We start from the raw sequence: 15,029 nt of genomic DNA, 5'->3' as shown, positions 1-15,029 counted from the left end.
AATCAGGAAAGTTTCAAAACACAAATGCTGGGCTCACTCCCAGTTTCTATCTTAGGAGATCTGAGTTGGGACCTGAGAATTTGTGTTTCTAACAAGTCCAGGTGATAACTGATGCTGCACTTTCAGAACCACTTAAGAAGACAAGCTTGAATTGACCTTCCAACTCTAAGAATCTATGGTGGTGAGTTATAAAGAATTTAGTAGCAGTTGTATTTTTTTAGGAGCCACTTCTATCTACTAATTGTGCAGTACCCCAAGAAGGGGCTTCCTTTTCTGTGGGGGTTTTAGACACTGCAAAAATGTGGTTATTCTTATACCTAACTTCCTTTAAGAGATTCAGTCGGCACGTTCAACAACATTTGACCTCCTGCAATCAAAATGTTCAAGGTTCACAAACCTCAGGTAATTTAGTGGATTGACTGGCTCAGTGTTATGTTAACTTTGTTGACTAGGAAGAAAGCATACCTCCATTTACCCTGAGTTCAATGATGCAGAGGACAGAGGATCAGACTCCAGTATGTCAAAAGTTCTTTAGTCAAGCAACATCATCATTATGAGAAAGCCTACCTTCCAAACTCACCCTAGACTTAAAAACAAAGTTTTTGATAAAATCATCTGTATCGCTAGATTTCAATGGTATAGCAATTACTCGGGGTGTTTTTTAGAATACTGATACTTGGGCCCCATTTCCAGAGATTTCTTTTCACCCTAGGCATTGGGATTTTTTAATAGCTACCCCAGGAGATTTCAGAGGAATCAGAAACAAAGTTTGAGATTCACCAGTCTCTAAAGGAATACTATCAATCTGTTCTTCTTTACCTTGATCCCCACAAGCCATTTTTGTCACTACAAAAAACATGTCCATGTGTCTTAAATTGTACTTATGAATAAACATTGAAATTTTTATAAGCCCACAAAGGGTCACAAACACAGTGGGCAATCGATCAATATTTCTTAGCTAGACTGAAGCATCTTTCACACAATTCAAAAAATATTTTTTGTGGCAAGACTTGTCGCAAAGTATATAAATAATTTTTGCTGTAGGAAGCTGGGTGAGGTTTGCTGGCGTATGATTCTTGCTTTCTAAATGATAAGCACCTTGAAGACATCATCCACATCCTAAAATCTTTCAAATTCCTGAGTGTCTGTCTGGCTCAGTGCCGGGCAAATTAGAGGCGGTGAACAAACACTTATTCAACTCACTTGGATTTACGATTGTCTCTAAGCCCATGGGAACAGAGACCTTAGCAGAATATGCTAAGTGATTCATTGTGGAGTCTGAGGTATATGTTTCCTCGTGTTGTGGGAATGTGCATTGTTTAATTCTTCTAAATTCCTTAGAGTAAATGAGAGTATTATGGATGGGACTATTTGTTTGAGAAAATGGAGAGAAATTTCTGGTGCCTTAAAAAACCTTTCTGACTACAGCCGACAAAACACAGGTGCCCCCCAAGGCAGAGAATATTCTATGTGGGTGACTTCTGAGTTTTGTCTCTATTTTACTAAGCTGTGGTCCTATGAAAGTTACTGTGGAGAGAGGATGAAAGACAAAAAGCAGCAACAGAGGGACAGGCCCATCTCGGTTACACGTGTGCGTGCCCTTGGAGCCATTTTCTCAGATCACCGCAAATTAAACCTGTGGTTCAGATCCAAGCAAGATTGAGAACTGCCTCGGCTGAGGCAAGTAGGAATGGTTAAAACCCAATGGCTGGCTTTTCACTCAAAACTGTTCTCCAGCCCTTTCCCCTGCCACCCCATCCATTGCTAATTAGGGGAAGCCAAGGCTTGACATGTACACAGTCCTCTATGGTAAAATTGATTATTATATTACTCTGGAAAATAAGGAAGTCATTTTGTTCAAAATATCAAATTCCACAAAATCATACGTGGCAGCTGTTAGTGTATGTGTGTAGGGGAGGGGTGAGTGTGTGAAAATATTAACCCTCTCCCCTTCAGTTTTCTAACATCTTGACAAAAAAGGGCACAAAAAGAAAGGAGGGGAAAAAAAAAAAAGATTCCAATGCATGTAAGGCAGAAACCAATAGCAAAGATAACATCTGGATTTTTTTAAGGTTAAAAAAATTCCCGCAATGTAAGACACATCATACACGCCATTTAACCAGAGTGTGGATTTGCTCTGACACACTGGTAAGCAGAGAACCAGTATTCCTCTCTCAAATGCGTCCAAGCGACTTTTAATTGCATCAGATGAAGAAATGAGGTGAGTCATGTTTGGTTGTGCTTGAGCCTGCTAACAGATCATCACATCCATGTCCAACTATGTCCCCTGAACCTCAGGACATAAGTTTATGTACTTGCTTGGGGACTGGTAATATAGTTTTGCTTTGTAATTTAAAGATATCTGAAGTTGCTGAAATGTGTATCACAGCTCCTGCAGAGGTGCTCAGAAGCGACTTGCGAGCATGCTTTTCTGGCAAAACACCCCTGCTCGTGAATCCTAACACCGCACTCCCCTCGGGTTCATGAGTCTGACTGCACTCAACAGACACGGGACCTTTCAAATGCCTTAAAGTTCATTTTCCATCATCGACAAGTTCCAGCAACGAACACAACAAACCTCAACCTTCAGAGACCCTCATAATTCATAAGGTTTTGGGATATCGAAAATGTCCCCTTCCATTCCCTCCGATCTGGTGACAACGCAATCTGTTTTCCCGTAGCCACGCAACTTTTCTTTATAAAAGAGTTTAGTAACCAGCGTAAAAAGAGCATCTAGACTTCCTTGACATTGGGATCGGTGATTTCACTGGGGTCATGAGGAGCTGTTTTAGGTCACATGTTACCCCTGCCATTATGAATCATTTATTACAACTTTTTTAAACAGAAGGGGGTGGGGATCCACACAAATCGCATACTCATGCACAAATGCTTAGCGCCAAGAACACGGTCTAAAGTGCAGCCCGGACTAGAGAACTAAAAAAAAAAACCCAACCCTTGATTTCCCGCTTGGGCTGGGGAAAGGTAGGATGACGTCATGCAACCTTACCTTTCTGAAAAAGACCAGGGCTCCTGGCATGGAAGGCTCACCTGAGGCCACCGAAGCCAGGAGTCATTTTGGGTGTTGCGCGTGTGCCTCCCTAGAAAATTCCGATGACATTCTACCAGCTTTCCGCATGCCAATCATGACAAGCGTCCGCTTAGACTCTCCGGAGTCTGGGAAGGGGGCAGAGGAGGGGGGACGCCAGCAAGGCGGCCAGCGAAAGAGAAGGAGCACCCCGGGCACCGCACACCCGGCTGGAAGCAGAGTCACATGCCGCCAGGAGCAATTCCTGTGGCATTACACATGCTGAGTGTAAATGGCAAACAATATCAGTCGATGTTTATACCACATGTTCTCAGCCTCTTCACATATCAATGCCCAGGCCAGCTCTACGCAGACAGGATGCCTAAGACCGCTTCTGAAGGAGGGAGTCTGGTGCTAATCATGAGGCCATTTTTAATAAAATTCCAAAGCCTTCAGTTCTGGTTTACTTTCCTATTTTTTGTGGGTGGCGGTGATGAGAGTGCTTTGTTTATTTGCTTGTTTTTGACTCTGGGTCTGGTCCTGAAGAACCCCCAAAGGACCCCATAACGACGCTTAGCAATGCAGCCGCCTCAGACAGCGTGGGCACACTGACTCCCAACCCACAAACCTCCTGATTGGCTGGCCTCTCTTTATAAAACTTTTGTGAAGCAAGAGGAGATGGAGTGAAGTGACTCATCATTTCACCATCCCAAGTTGTAACTGCAACATTTTTCAGCAGGAAGAACCGGCTGTCTTCTGCTATAAGCAGGGGCCCGTAACTGGGGGTGAATGTCCCCCAGGGTACACTGTAGACATTTTGTTTCAGAATTGGGAGCCCTACTGGTATCTACTGGACAGAGGCCAGTGGTGCTGCTAAAATCCTACAATGCTCAGGACAGACCCATAAACAAGGACTACGAGTCCAAGAGGGCAATAGTGCTGCAGCTGAGAAAATATCCTACAGCTAAGTACCTCTAAAAGTCTTGCAAAAAATATGACACCAAAAGCGGGGGTGGAGGGGGGAGCGTGGAAAGAAGGAAGGAAGGAAGAAAAGAGAACAAAGGCAAGAAGCCCTCTCTGTGAGGCACTGACCAGAGACCATGGGTCCCCTGATGGACTTGCCTGATTTACTGTTTAATTACTTAGGAAGTTAAGTTGCTCACTTGTCTCCCCAGGAGTCACCATTCTCCTGCCAGTTTTCCTCCTCTTCTCTTTATTATACTTAATCAAACCAAGGAAACATTCTCATGACTTTCTAAGTCAAATGCTGCTGTCTGCAGATGCCTCGTTGCCAGGTTAAACAGAGCTGCCATCGCCCCTTTGTCCTGTCTGGACCATCTGATGTTCATCTGTGATGCCCAGAATCCTATATAATCCCTGCGCAAAACTATTCAGGAGGGTAGGCGTTTTGCAAGGTAAAACCTTCCCAAAAGAGCTTAAAGGCTGAGGGATGAAAGCTCACGGCGTTGTTTGCCTGAGACTCCTAGGTGGGGATCGGGGTGGGGATGGGGATGGTCATCAGCTTCGGGGAGGCTCTTCTTCACACACTCAGGGTGTGACGTTCCTGCAGCCACTGGCGAGTTGAAGTGAAGGCCACTCTTGCCTGCCTGAACAGCTGCCCACCAGAGGCCGGTCCACCGCCCACTTGCCCACTGAGCTCCCTGAGAGCCCGAGGGCTCCTTCTTCCTAATTTAGTCATAGCCCACAGGCTGCCCCAGGCACCCTGGCTCTCTGCCGCCCACTCAGTCACAGACACCTAAAGGAGCCAGTCCCAGATCCTGCCGCACAGGATCCAGCCAGCCTGGCCGCAGCTGCATTTCCGCTCAGGCCTGGGCCCCTCCCACAATCAACTAGTCCTCCTCAAGGTGCGAGGTGGCGCCACATTTTGCCGTTCCTCTTGTCTGTTGTCTCATCTCATTACACTCGGGACTTGCTTAGGATAAGGGTTTACTACAAAGTGCTCCACCACACACATCTCCCCAAACCCGGATCTAAGGCTCTGCCTTTCTCCTGCTACCAAGCCAGCACCAAGTGGATGGGAAGGGTTCAGGGGCCCTGGGCTGGAAGAAGCAGGAGGCAATTCTATCCCAGATGAAATGCTGCTGTTTATTATGAGACTATGAGTTCCTTGAGGTGACACGATGGAAGGGGATCATGTGGCCTCTGCTCCAGGAGCAACATCCCAAACCAGGTGGTGTAGTGACCCTCAGTGGAGGTGGGGGAGGGGCTACACACAGTAGTGCAACATGAGACACACCTGGCAGGCGTGTACAGCCCATGGTGAATGGTGAAGGCAGCGGAAGATTAAGAATAGGGAGGTGGGAAGCATTGCTTCATGGCCCCTGGCTTCATCAATGACTCAGCGTGTGGCCACCAGCCCCTGCAGAGTCCTCAGAGCTCAAAACATCCAAGTGCTAAGCACACAGGAACTTAAGGGCATAACATATAGCCATGCAAAGTGAAGTCTATAATCTACTTACTATTGAATGTTAAAAACCAGGTTCTGTAAAAAACTAAAAGTAGAATTATCATATGATCCAGCAATCTCGCTCCTGGGCATATACCCAGAAAAGACAAAAACTCTAATTTGAAAAGATACAGGCACCCCAATTTTCACAGCAGCACTATTTACAATAGCCAAGATATGGAAGCAACCTAAATGTCCATTGACAGATGAATGGATGTAAAAGATGGAGGGGGGGGCGGTTTGTGCAGAATGGAATACTGCTACTGCTGCTAAGTCGCTTCAGTCATGTCCGACTCTGTGCGACCCCATAGACGGCAGCCCACCAGGCTCCCCCGTCCCTGGGATTCTCCAGGCAAGAACACTGGAGTGGGGTGCCATTTCCTTCTCCAATGCATGAAAGTGAAAAGTGAAAGTGAAGTCGCTCAGTGGTGTCCGACTCTTAGCGACCCGCTGGACTGCAGCCTGCCAGGATCCTCCGTCCATGGGATCTTCCAGGCAAGAGCACTACTCAGCCCTAAAAAGAATGAGATACTGCCATTTGTGGCAACATGGATAAACCCAGAGAGTATCATACTGAGTGAAGTAAGTCGAACAAAGACAAAAAACATGATACCACTTCATGTGGAATCTAAAAAAAATGATACAAATGAACTTATTTATAAAACAGAAACAGAGTCACAGATACAGAAAACAAATTTAGGGTAACCAAAGGAAAAAGGGGTGGGAAGGATAAATGAGGAGTTTGGAATTAGCAGATACACACTGCTATACAAAAAATCAACAAGGGCCTACTGTATAGCATAGGGAACTATATTCAATATCTTGTAATAAACTATAATGGAAAGATATATAAAAGTATGTATATATAACTGAATCACTTCACTGTATAACAGAAACTAACACAACAGTGTAAATAAACTAAAATTCAATTAAAAGTTTTTTAATTAAAAAAAAACAACAGTGCACAGAATTGTATATACGTTATGGTTATAGACATGTAAAAGGCAAAACAACCCTTAGGTAGAAAGAAAAAATACTATCAGAGACCACACCAAAATAGTAACAAGGGCAGCTGAGTTTAGATGGTGGATTCTTAGGTCATTGCTTCCTCCTTTCTCCTTGGGTAAATGTTCCAATTTTTCTTTAATAAGCACATTTATTTTTCCGGGGAAAAAATTTTTTCAGGGACAAACTGAATTCAGCTGGACAAGCATACTGTACCATCTAGCGCATAAGGACTTTTCAGTGAACTCCCTTATATTAAATTGTCCATCAAGGCTCCTTGCCATAGCAGGCACTTCTCTGTTGGAGAACCATTATGCCAGAATGTAAGGGCAAGGCACCTGGAGGAGGGAGGCATCCATGTTCTCTTGTGGAGGCCCAAGTGCAAGATGCAGGTGTGTTTTCACACTTGTATGCCAGGAAGGCACCTGCACAAGGTAGGTGGAGGAGCCAGCACACTGTTCAGGGGTCAACAAAGGCCCATTTTAGGACCTCAGACTTCTGACCAGAGAGATCAAGGTCATCGGCAGGGGACCGCTTCTCGTATGGTGCGTGTACACACTGTTGTACATATATATAATGGAATATTACTCAGCCATAAAAAGGAATGAAATTAGGTCATCAGCAGAGAAGTAGAAGAATCTAGAGTCTGTCATGCCAGAGTGAAGTAAGTCAGAAAGAGAAAAATGAATATCATACATGAACCCAAATACATGGAATCAAGAAAAACAGAACTGATGAACCTATCTGCAGGGCAGGAACAGAAACGCAGACATATAGAACATTGTAAAGCAATTATCCTCCAATTAAAAACAAAAAAAAAGCAGCCTCTTTCCCTTTCCCATGCAGGTCTGGGGGTGGGGAGGGGGAACTCTCTGTTAACTGCAGACGGCTAGGCAAGGCCGAAGGGAAACGACAGTCATAGCTCAACCCCCAGAAGCAGGCCTGGGCCCAGAGACTCAGTCTCTCGCACCCTTCAGAGGGGGACTAAGTAACTGCACCTCCCATGGGATGTGCAAGCACAATGACTAATCCAGGCCAGGCCTGGACTAGAGACCACAGCTGGGCCTCCTCTAACCTGCAGCACACTGACCCTGGACGGGCTACTTCACCTCTGTGTTTGGCTGAAAATCTTGCTGGAGCCGAATCTCCCCCTGCACTGGAGAGGCAGAGCTGGTCCCTGCGGCATCCACTCCCTCCTCCACTCTGCCGGGATAAGCCAGAAGCTGCTTGCTGCTGCTACTGCTGCTGCTAAGTCGCTTCAGTCGTGTCCGACTCTGTGCCACTAGGCTCCTCTGTCCCCGGGATTCTCCAGGCAAGAATACTGGAGTGGGTTGCCATTTCTTTCTCCAAGGCATGAAAGTGAAAAGTGAAGTCGCTCAGTCGCGTCTGACTCCTAGCGACCCCATGGACTGCAGCCCACCAGGCTCTTCCGTCCATGGGATTTTCCAGGCAAGAGTGAATAGCCCAATTCTTGGCCAAGAGGTACAGAGGTTTCCACGGCCTAAGAGATCCCAGCACACACACGGCATGTGAGAAAACCACTGCAAACATTCCTGGAGTCTTTTTTTCCCACTCGTTTCCTTTCCTCTTTTCCTTCATAACCTTTTCAACAGAAGTGGCAATTCAGGGTAAAACTATTTCCAAAGACCAGTTTCTCTTTATAACCAGGACTGATTATGCCATCCTAGCTTGTGACAGGGGGTTGGAGGGAATAGCTAAGCCAGAAAAGTTGGAGCCTTGGCCCCTGAGATAACTGGAGGGAAGTAAGAAGAATGCAGAATTGTCGTTGTTCAGTCTCTAAGCCATGTCCGAAACTGCAACCCCATGGACTGCAGAACGACATCCTTCCCTGTCCTCTATCTCCCGGAGTTTGCTCAAATTCATGTGCATTGAGTCAGTGATGCCATCCAACCATCTCGTCCTCTGTTGCCCCCTTCTCCTTCTGCCCTCAATCCTTCCCAGCATCAGGGTCTTTTAAAATGAGTTGGCTCTTCGAATCAGATGGCCAAAGTATTGGAGCTTTGACTTCAGCATCAGTCTTTCTAATCAATATTCAGGGTTGATGTCCTTTAGGGTTGATTGGTTTGATCTCCTTGCAGTCCAAGGGACTCTCAAGAGTCCTCTCTAACACCATAATTCTAAAGCATCCATTCTTCAGTGCTCAGCCTTCTTTATGGTAAAACTCTCACATCCATACATGACTACTGGGAAAACCACAGCTTTGACTATACAGACCTTTGTTGGCAAAATGATATCTCTGTTTTTTAATATGCTGTGTAGGTTTGTCATAGCTTTCCTTCCAAGGAGCAAGTGTCTTAATTTTATGGCTGCAGTCAGTGTCTGCAGTGATTTTGGAACCCAAGAAAACAAAAATCTGTCACTGTTTTCACTTTTTCCCCTGCTGTTTGCCATAAAGTGATGGGACTGGATGTATGATCTTAGTATTTTGAATGTTGAGTTTTAAGTCAGCTTTTTCACACTCCTCTTTCACCTCATCACCTCTCTAAAGAGGCTCTTTAGAGATCCCCTTAAAAGAAAAATTGTAGAGATTCCAGCCTCTCATTACAAAAAGCTTCAAGGAAAGAACAAACACAGGATTCGTTCCCAGAATGAACAAGCAAGATCTATGTAATGGCTACATCCTGCAAGACAAAGGCCAGCCCTGCCTGTGAGCAGAGGAAACCAGTCAAGAGTTGTGAGTCAGACGATGTGGGAATGAGCCCTTCCTAGAAAAGGAAGCAGGTTTTTTGTTGGGCAGGAGCTTTTCGTTCTCATCTGGTTAACTGTTGTTCCTCTGTAGGTTCTCCAGGGGCTCACAAAACAGAGGCAGGAAGCAATTGTAAGTTTTCCAGATTTGCTCTTTGAAGACTGGGCCCAGCTTCCAGACCAGATCCCATGCTGGGTTTTCAGGGGCCCCATGTCCTCAGGACCTTTGCAAGGCCTCTCCTTGCAAGGCCTTTCTCTAGATCTTGCACTGTCCAAGAGAGTAGCTATTAACACATGAAGTTATTAATATTAAATATAATTTAAAACTCAGTTCCTCAGCTGTACCAGCCACAGTAGCCATGAGAGTCATGGCCACACATACTGGACAGCATGATATGCAACATCTTCAGCATGCAGCAAGTTCTACAGGACATCACTGCTTCAGACCCTCATGTGACCAGCCCCTTCGCAACCTCAGCTTCCTGTGCTCCTGTCCCCTTCCCAAAGAGGCCCACCTCAGACCCAGGAACCTAAAGGAAGGACAGTCACTCTCCGTCCCTTTATCCTACCTTTGTCGATATCTGAAATTACCTTGTTTATTTTGTGCTTTATTGCCTGTCACTCCCCTGGAATATAAGCCCCATGAGAACAGGCCTCTTTCATTGCTGCCTTCCCAACGGCCATACCTGGCACAAGCAGAAGCTTGGTAAACACTATTGCATAAATGACTCGCAGTAGGGTCTACCTCAACATTCTGGGATCAGAGGACACTAGCCACCCAACACAGCTGCATCTTATTTCCCCACAGGCCGAGATAATATCCAAGCATGGGCTCATGAGATCACCTGGGGAGATTGAGGGTTGTGGGTGTGCCTACGTAATAGCAGAGTAGCCAACACCCAACCTTGATCTGATTCTCCTCCTAGAACACTGGTTACCCTTCATCACTGCTACCAGTCAGTCAACAGTGCTGTGCCCAACACTTGCATTGTCTTCCTTCTCTGCTTTTGCAAAAGATCAAAGTAACCTCTAACACAGTATTAGATACTTTTCAAAAGGTGATCACTTTTCCTCCATGTGTATATACAAAAGCAAGTGACAGAATGAGATTTATCCTAAGTTTAAGGAGTTGGTGACAAAGAAATAATCTCAAAAATATACAAGCAACTCCTGCAGCTCAATTCCAGAAAAATAAACAACCCAATCAAAAAATGGGCCAAAGAACTAAATAGACATTTCTCTAAAGAAGACATACAGATGGCTAACAAACACATGAAAAGATGCTCAACATCACTCATTATCAGAGAAATGCAAATCAAATCCACAATGAGGTACCATTTCACGCCAGTCAGGATGGCTGCTATCCAAAAGTCTACAAGCAATAATTGCTGGAGAGGGTGTGGAGAAAAGGGAACCCTCTTACACTGTTGGTGGGAATGCAAACTAGTACAGCCACTTTGGAGAACAGTGTGGAGATTCCTTTAAAAACTGGAAATAGAACTGCCATATGACCCAGCAATCCCCTTGCTGAGCATACACATTGAGGAAACCAAAATTGAAAGAGACACGTGTACCCCAATGTTCATCGCAGCACTGTTTATAATAGCCAGGACATGGAAGCAACCTAGATATCCATCAGCAGACGAATGGATAAGAAAGCTGTGGTACATAGGCACAATGGAGTATTACTCAGTCATTAAAAAGAATACATTTGAATCAGTTCTAATGAGGTGAATGAAAATGAAGCCATTTATACAGAGTGAAGTAAGCCAGAAAGAAAAACACCAATACAGTATACTAACGCATATATATGGAATTTAGAAAGATGGTAACGATGACCCTATACGTGAGACAGCAAAAGAGACACAGATGTATAGAACAGTCTTTTGGACTCTGTGGGAGAAGGTGAGGGTGGGATGATTTGGGAGAATGGCACTGAAACATGTATATTATCATATGTGAAACAGATCGCCAGTCCAGGTTTGATACATGAGACAGGGTGCTCGGGGCTGGTGCACTGGGATGACCCAGAGGGATGGGATGAGGAGGGAGGTGGGAGGGGGATTCAGGATGAGGAACACATGTACACCTGTGGCGGATCCATGTCAATGTATGGCAAAACCACTACAATATTGTAAAGTAATTAGCCTCCAATTAAAACAAATAAATTTATATTAAAAAATAAATAAATAAAATGGTAAAATTTTTAAAAAGGAGTTGGTATTTTACTACTCTGCAGACTCTTGTGCTTTCTGACACCTCCCCTGGGAGAAGAGGAAGAGGAAAGAGAAGAGGAGTAGGAGGAGAAGGTGGGGAGGGGGAGAAGGTGGGGACAGGGAGGGGGAGAAGGTGGGGACAGGGAGGAGGAGGGGAGGTACAGGCCCACTACAATTGTGTTTTACTATTTACTTCAATTAAAATTTGAGTGGCAAGAGTATTACATTCAGCAAAACATGACCCCATGGCTAAATGCTAGAAGAGTATTAAGATATAAAAGTTGGAAAACATACCACGTGTCACATGTTATTGAACTTTCATAGCAAGCTGAATACAAAGTCATCCTTGTTTGGGATCAAAAAAAACTCAGCAAGACAGAGGAACAGGACATAGAAAAAGAGCATGTGCAATGAAAGAAGAACAACAGGCAAAAAGAAAACAAAAAAGCAGGAGGAATCTGCGCTCAGAGTCAAACTAGGAAGGAATTCCCATAGTCAAGGAAGCTGGGGGGCTAGAAGCTAACAGCCTGACCGCTTGCCAAGAAAGAGAGGGGCGGCTTGGAGAATCTTTCTAGTGTATCCTCTAATTCTTGATGAAGAAACAAATCTGATTTTAAGCTGGTTTCCCCTTAAAGGCACACATTGGCAACTGTCTACTGAGCTCTACCCGCACTCTTAGTGTATTAATTAAAAAGTGCACCAAACTCATTTTTGTAGAACAATGCACAACAATGATTTTTTAAAGATTTTTTGACGTGGACCATTTTTAAAGTCTTCATTACTTGTTACAATATTGCTTCTGCTTTATATTTGGGTTTTTTTTTTTTTTTTTTTTTAGCCAGGAGGCATGTGGGATCTTAGCTCCCCACCCAGGGACTGAATCTGCACCCCCTGCATCAGAAGGCAAAGTCTTCACCACTGGAACGCCAGGGAAGTCCCAGCAGTGACTTCTGAGCGAACTGGCAAAGAGAACACATCTTCCACTCCAGCCATGTTTTATTAATCAAATTCCAATATCCATTCTAAGATGATTTCCAGAAAACTGAGTTTATTCTCACACATAAATCACTCATTAATTCTTGTTTCTTTGTCCAAGACTGCATGAAGCTTTGTCCAAGATAAGCAGCAAGATTGGTTGCCATCTTTCTCCACTTTGTCTTTCGCTAGGTCTTAAAAAAAAAAAGTTGGCTTAAAACTCAACATTCAGAAAACTAAGATCAGGGCATCCGGTCCCATCACTTCATGGCAAGTAGATGGGAAAACAATGGAAACAGTGAGAGACTATATCTTCTCCCAAATCACTGCAGATGGTGATTGCAGCCATGAAATTAAAAGACGCTTGCTTCTTGGAAGAAAAGCTATGACCAACATAGATAGCATATTAAAAAGCAGATACATTACTTTGCAAACAAAGGTCCATCTAGTCAAAGCTATGGTTTTTCCAGTGGTCATGTATGGATATGAGAGTTGGACTGTGAAGAAAGCTGAGCGCCAAAGAATTGATGCTTTTGAACTGTGGTGTTGGAGAAGACTCTTGAGAGTCCCTTGGACTGCAAGCAGGTCAAACCAGTCAATCCAAAAGGAAGGACTGATGCTGAAGCTGAAACTCCAATACTTTGGCCACCTGATGTGAAGAACTGACTCATTTAAAAAGATCCTGATGCTGGGAAAGATTGAAGGCAGGAGGAGAAGGGGATGACAGAGGATGAGACGGTTGGATGGCATTACTGACTCAATGGACATGAGTTTGAGTAGGCTCTGGAAGTTGGTGATGGACAGGGAAGCCTGGAGTGCTGCAGTTCATGTGGTCGCAGAGTCAGACGCGACTGAGCGAGTGAACTGAACTGAACTGAACTGAGGTCTTAAAAAGAGAAGCGCGGCCACCTTTATACTTGACCAAAGGACAGCTGCCTCTTGGTGAAAAGGTCATACTTTCAGAGATGAACCCAGTTTTGGGAGGGATGCTCCCTGAAATGTGGGGAAGAAAGAGAACTCCAGCCAGCCGGGGCAGCCAAATCAACCCTCACGAGCAATGGGATGACAAACATCACAGATCAGCCTCACAACCAGCTTCAGGTCCCCCCTCAATCTCAGTTTCTCTCTTAGGTGATCAGCCTTAATACTTTGCAAGATTATAAGCATTCTGGAGGCCAGGATACTGCAATACCCAGAATGATGCTTTCCAGGTGGCAGAAGTCCATTAAGTGTTTTCTGAATCAACAAATGATTTACAAGCTTTTCCTCATGTTGACTGTCATTTCAGAGGCTTCCATCCAAAGTTGGGATTGGAAGACTAAAGGGTCAAAAATTCATTCCTGACATGTGAGATTTAACGTTTTGAAGACTTGATCCAAGACCAACTGGTCAAAGCGTGATGCTGAGGGTAGGCCAAAGACTGGACCCATAAACCCGGCCCAAGCATGTGCATTTATCCACCGCCAGAGTCAGCAACCCACCTTCACTGTCACAGACTCACGTCGCAGTGCTCAGGCATCAGGCCACGAGATAGGCAGCTGCTGACGAGCGCTGTCTCCACCGTCTGAGCCAAAACCAGCTGCCCTCACCGCTGCCTCGAATTCGAAAAAGCTGGACCTCCACCACTACAGCGCAGTTCAGGGCCAGCCTGAAGTGGCAGGGAGACCGGCTAAGAGAGCTTTTCCTTTGGAGGTTATTTTTTCAAGGCAAAGATGCAACTTATTAGCTGAAGACACACCTTAAGGAAAGAACAAGTGGTATCAAGCAAGACGGGCTCTGCAAGTTTGTAATGTCACTGGGACAATCCATCCAAGACTCACACCTTTTACTCCTCAAATTCTACTCCAGATCAGTCTTCCAAAGGATGACTGCTAAATCTCTTGTTGTTCAGTCGCTCAGCTGTGCCTGATTCTTTGTGACCCCATGGACTGTAGCACACCAGGGTTCCCTGTCCTTCACTATCTCCTGGAGCTTGCTCAAACTCATATCCATTGAATCAGTGATGCCATCCAACCATCTCGTGATCTGTTGTCCCCTTCTCTTCCTGCCCTCAGTCTTTCCCTGGATCAGGTTTTTTTTTTTACAATGAGTTGGCTCTTCTCATCAGGTGGCCAAAGTATTGGAGCTTCAGCTTCAGCATCAGCATCAGTCCTTCCACTGAATATTCAGGGTTGATTTCCTTTAGGATTGACTGGTTAAGACTAAATCTGTTACCACACACAAAAGAACTTATGGGCTTACATTCCCTTTATCTTCTTGCACTATAACTTTCCTAAGGGTAAACATAGTTGTTAAACACAAATGCTTAATTTTATACAATAAAAATGGAATAGCTGTTTTCCATAAGGGAAGGTTAGGTTATAGGTTATTCAGATAAATCTCTCACTGAAAAGAAGAAACTCTGGATAAATCACCTTTAAGCACTTAGGAGCTGAAAAGATAGTGCAGCCCTGCCAGGCCAATGTTGAGGGGAAGCTTGAATTCAAAGTGACCAGAGAACTATTTGAGTAGCCAAGTTGCTTTCACCTTAAAGACACTGGAGGGGTAAGGGTAACAGATATCCAGGCAAAGAGGACATTCAATGTAAAGACTTACAGGATACTTCTCCCTGCATGAAGCAGGCTCCCAGAGTACA

The 15,029-nt window shown here is 44.7% G+C and overlaps 1 protein-coding gene across 4 annotated transcripts in view; it reads right to left on the bottom strand.

Annotated features, from left to right (window-relative positions):
- Positions 1-15,029, bottom strand: part of RBM20 (RNA binding motif protein 20) — a 197,193-nt gene that overhangs the window by 71,180 nt on the left and 110,984 nt on the right. The window contains exon 1 of one of the 4 annotated variants that reach the window (XM_019988727.2): positions 3,049-3,395. The exons of 2 other annotated variants lie outside the window; for them this stretch is intronic. In XM_019988727.2, coding sequence (XP_019844286.2) covers positions 3,049-3,074 — 26 coding nt within the window. In that variant the 5' untranslated portion in view covers positions 3,075-3,395. Of the gene's footprint in view, positions 1-3,007; positions 3,396-15,029 lie in introns of those variants that run through there. One more of the 4 variants, XM_019988728.2, reaches the window with a different exon arrangement.

Source organism: Bos indicus, chromosome 26 (assembly GCF_029378745.1).
Source record: "Bos indicus isolate NIAB-ARS_2022 breed Sahiwal x Tharparkar chromosome 26, NIAB-ARS_B.indTharparkar_mat_pri_1.0, whole genome shotgun sequence".
Lineage (NCBI taxonomy): Eukaryota > Metazoa > Chordata > Mammalia > Artiodactyla > Bovidae > Bos > Bos indicus.
This window is presented reverse-complemented; position numbering and strand designations above follow the sequence as displayed.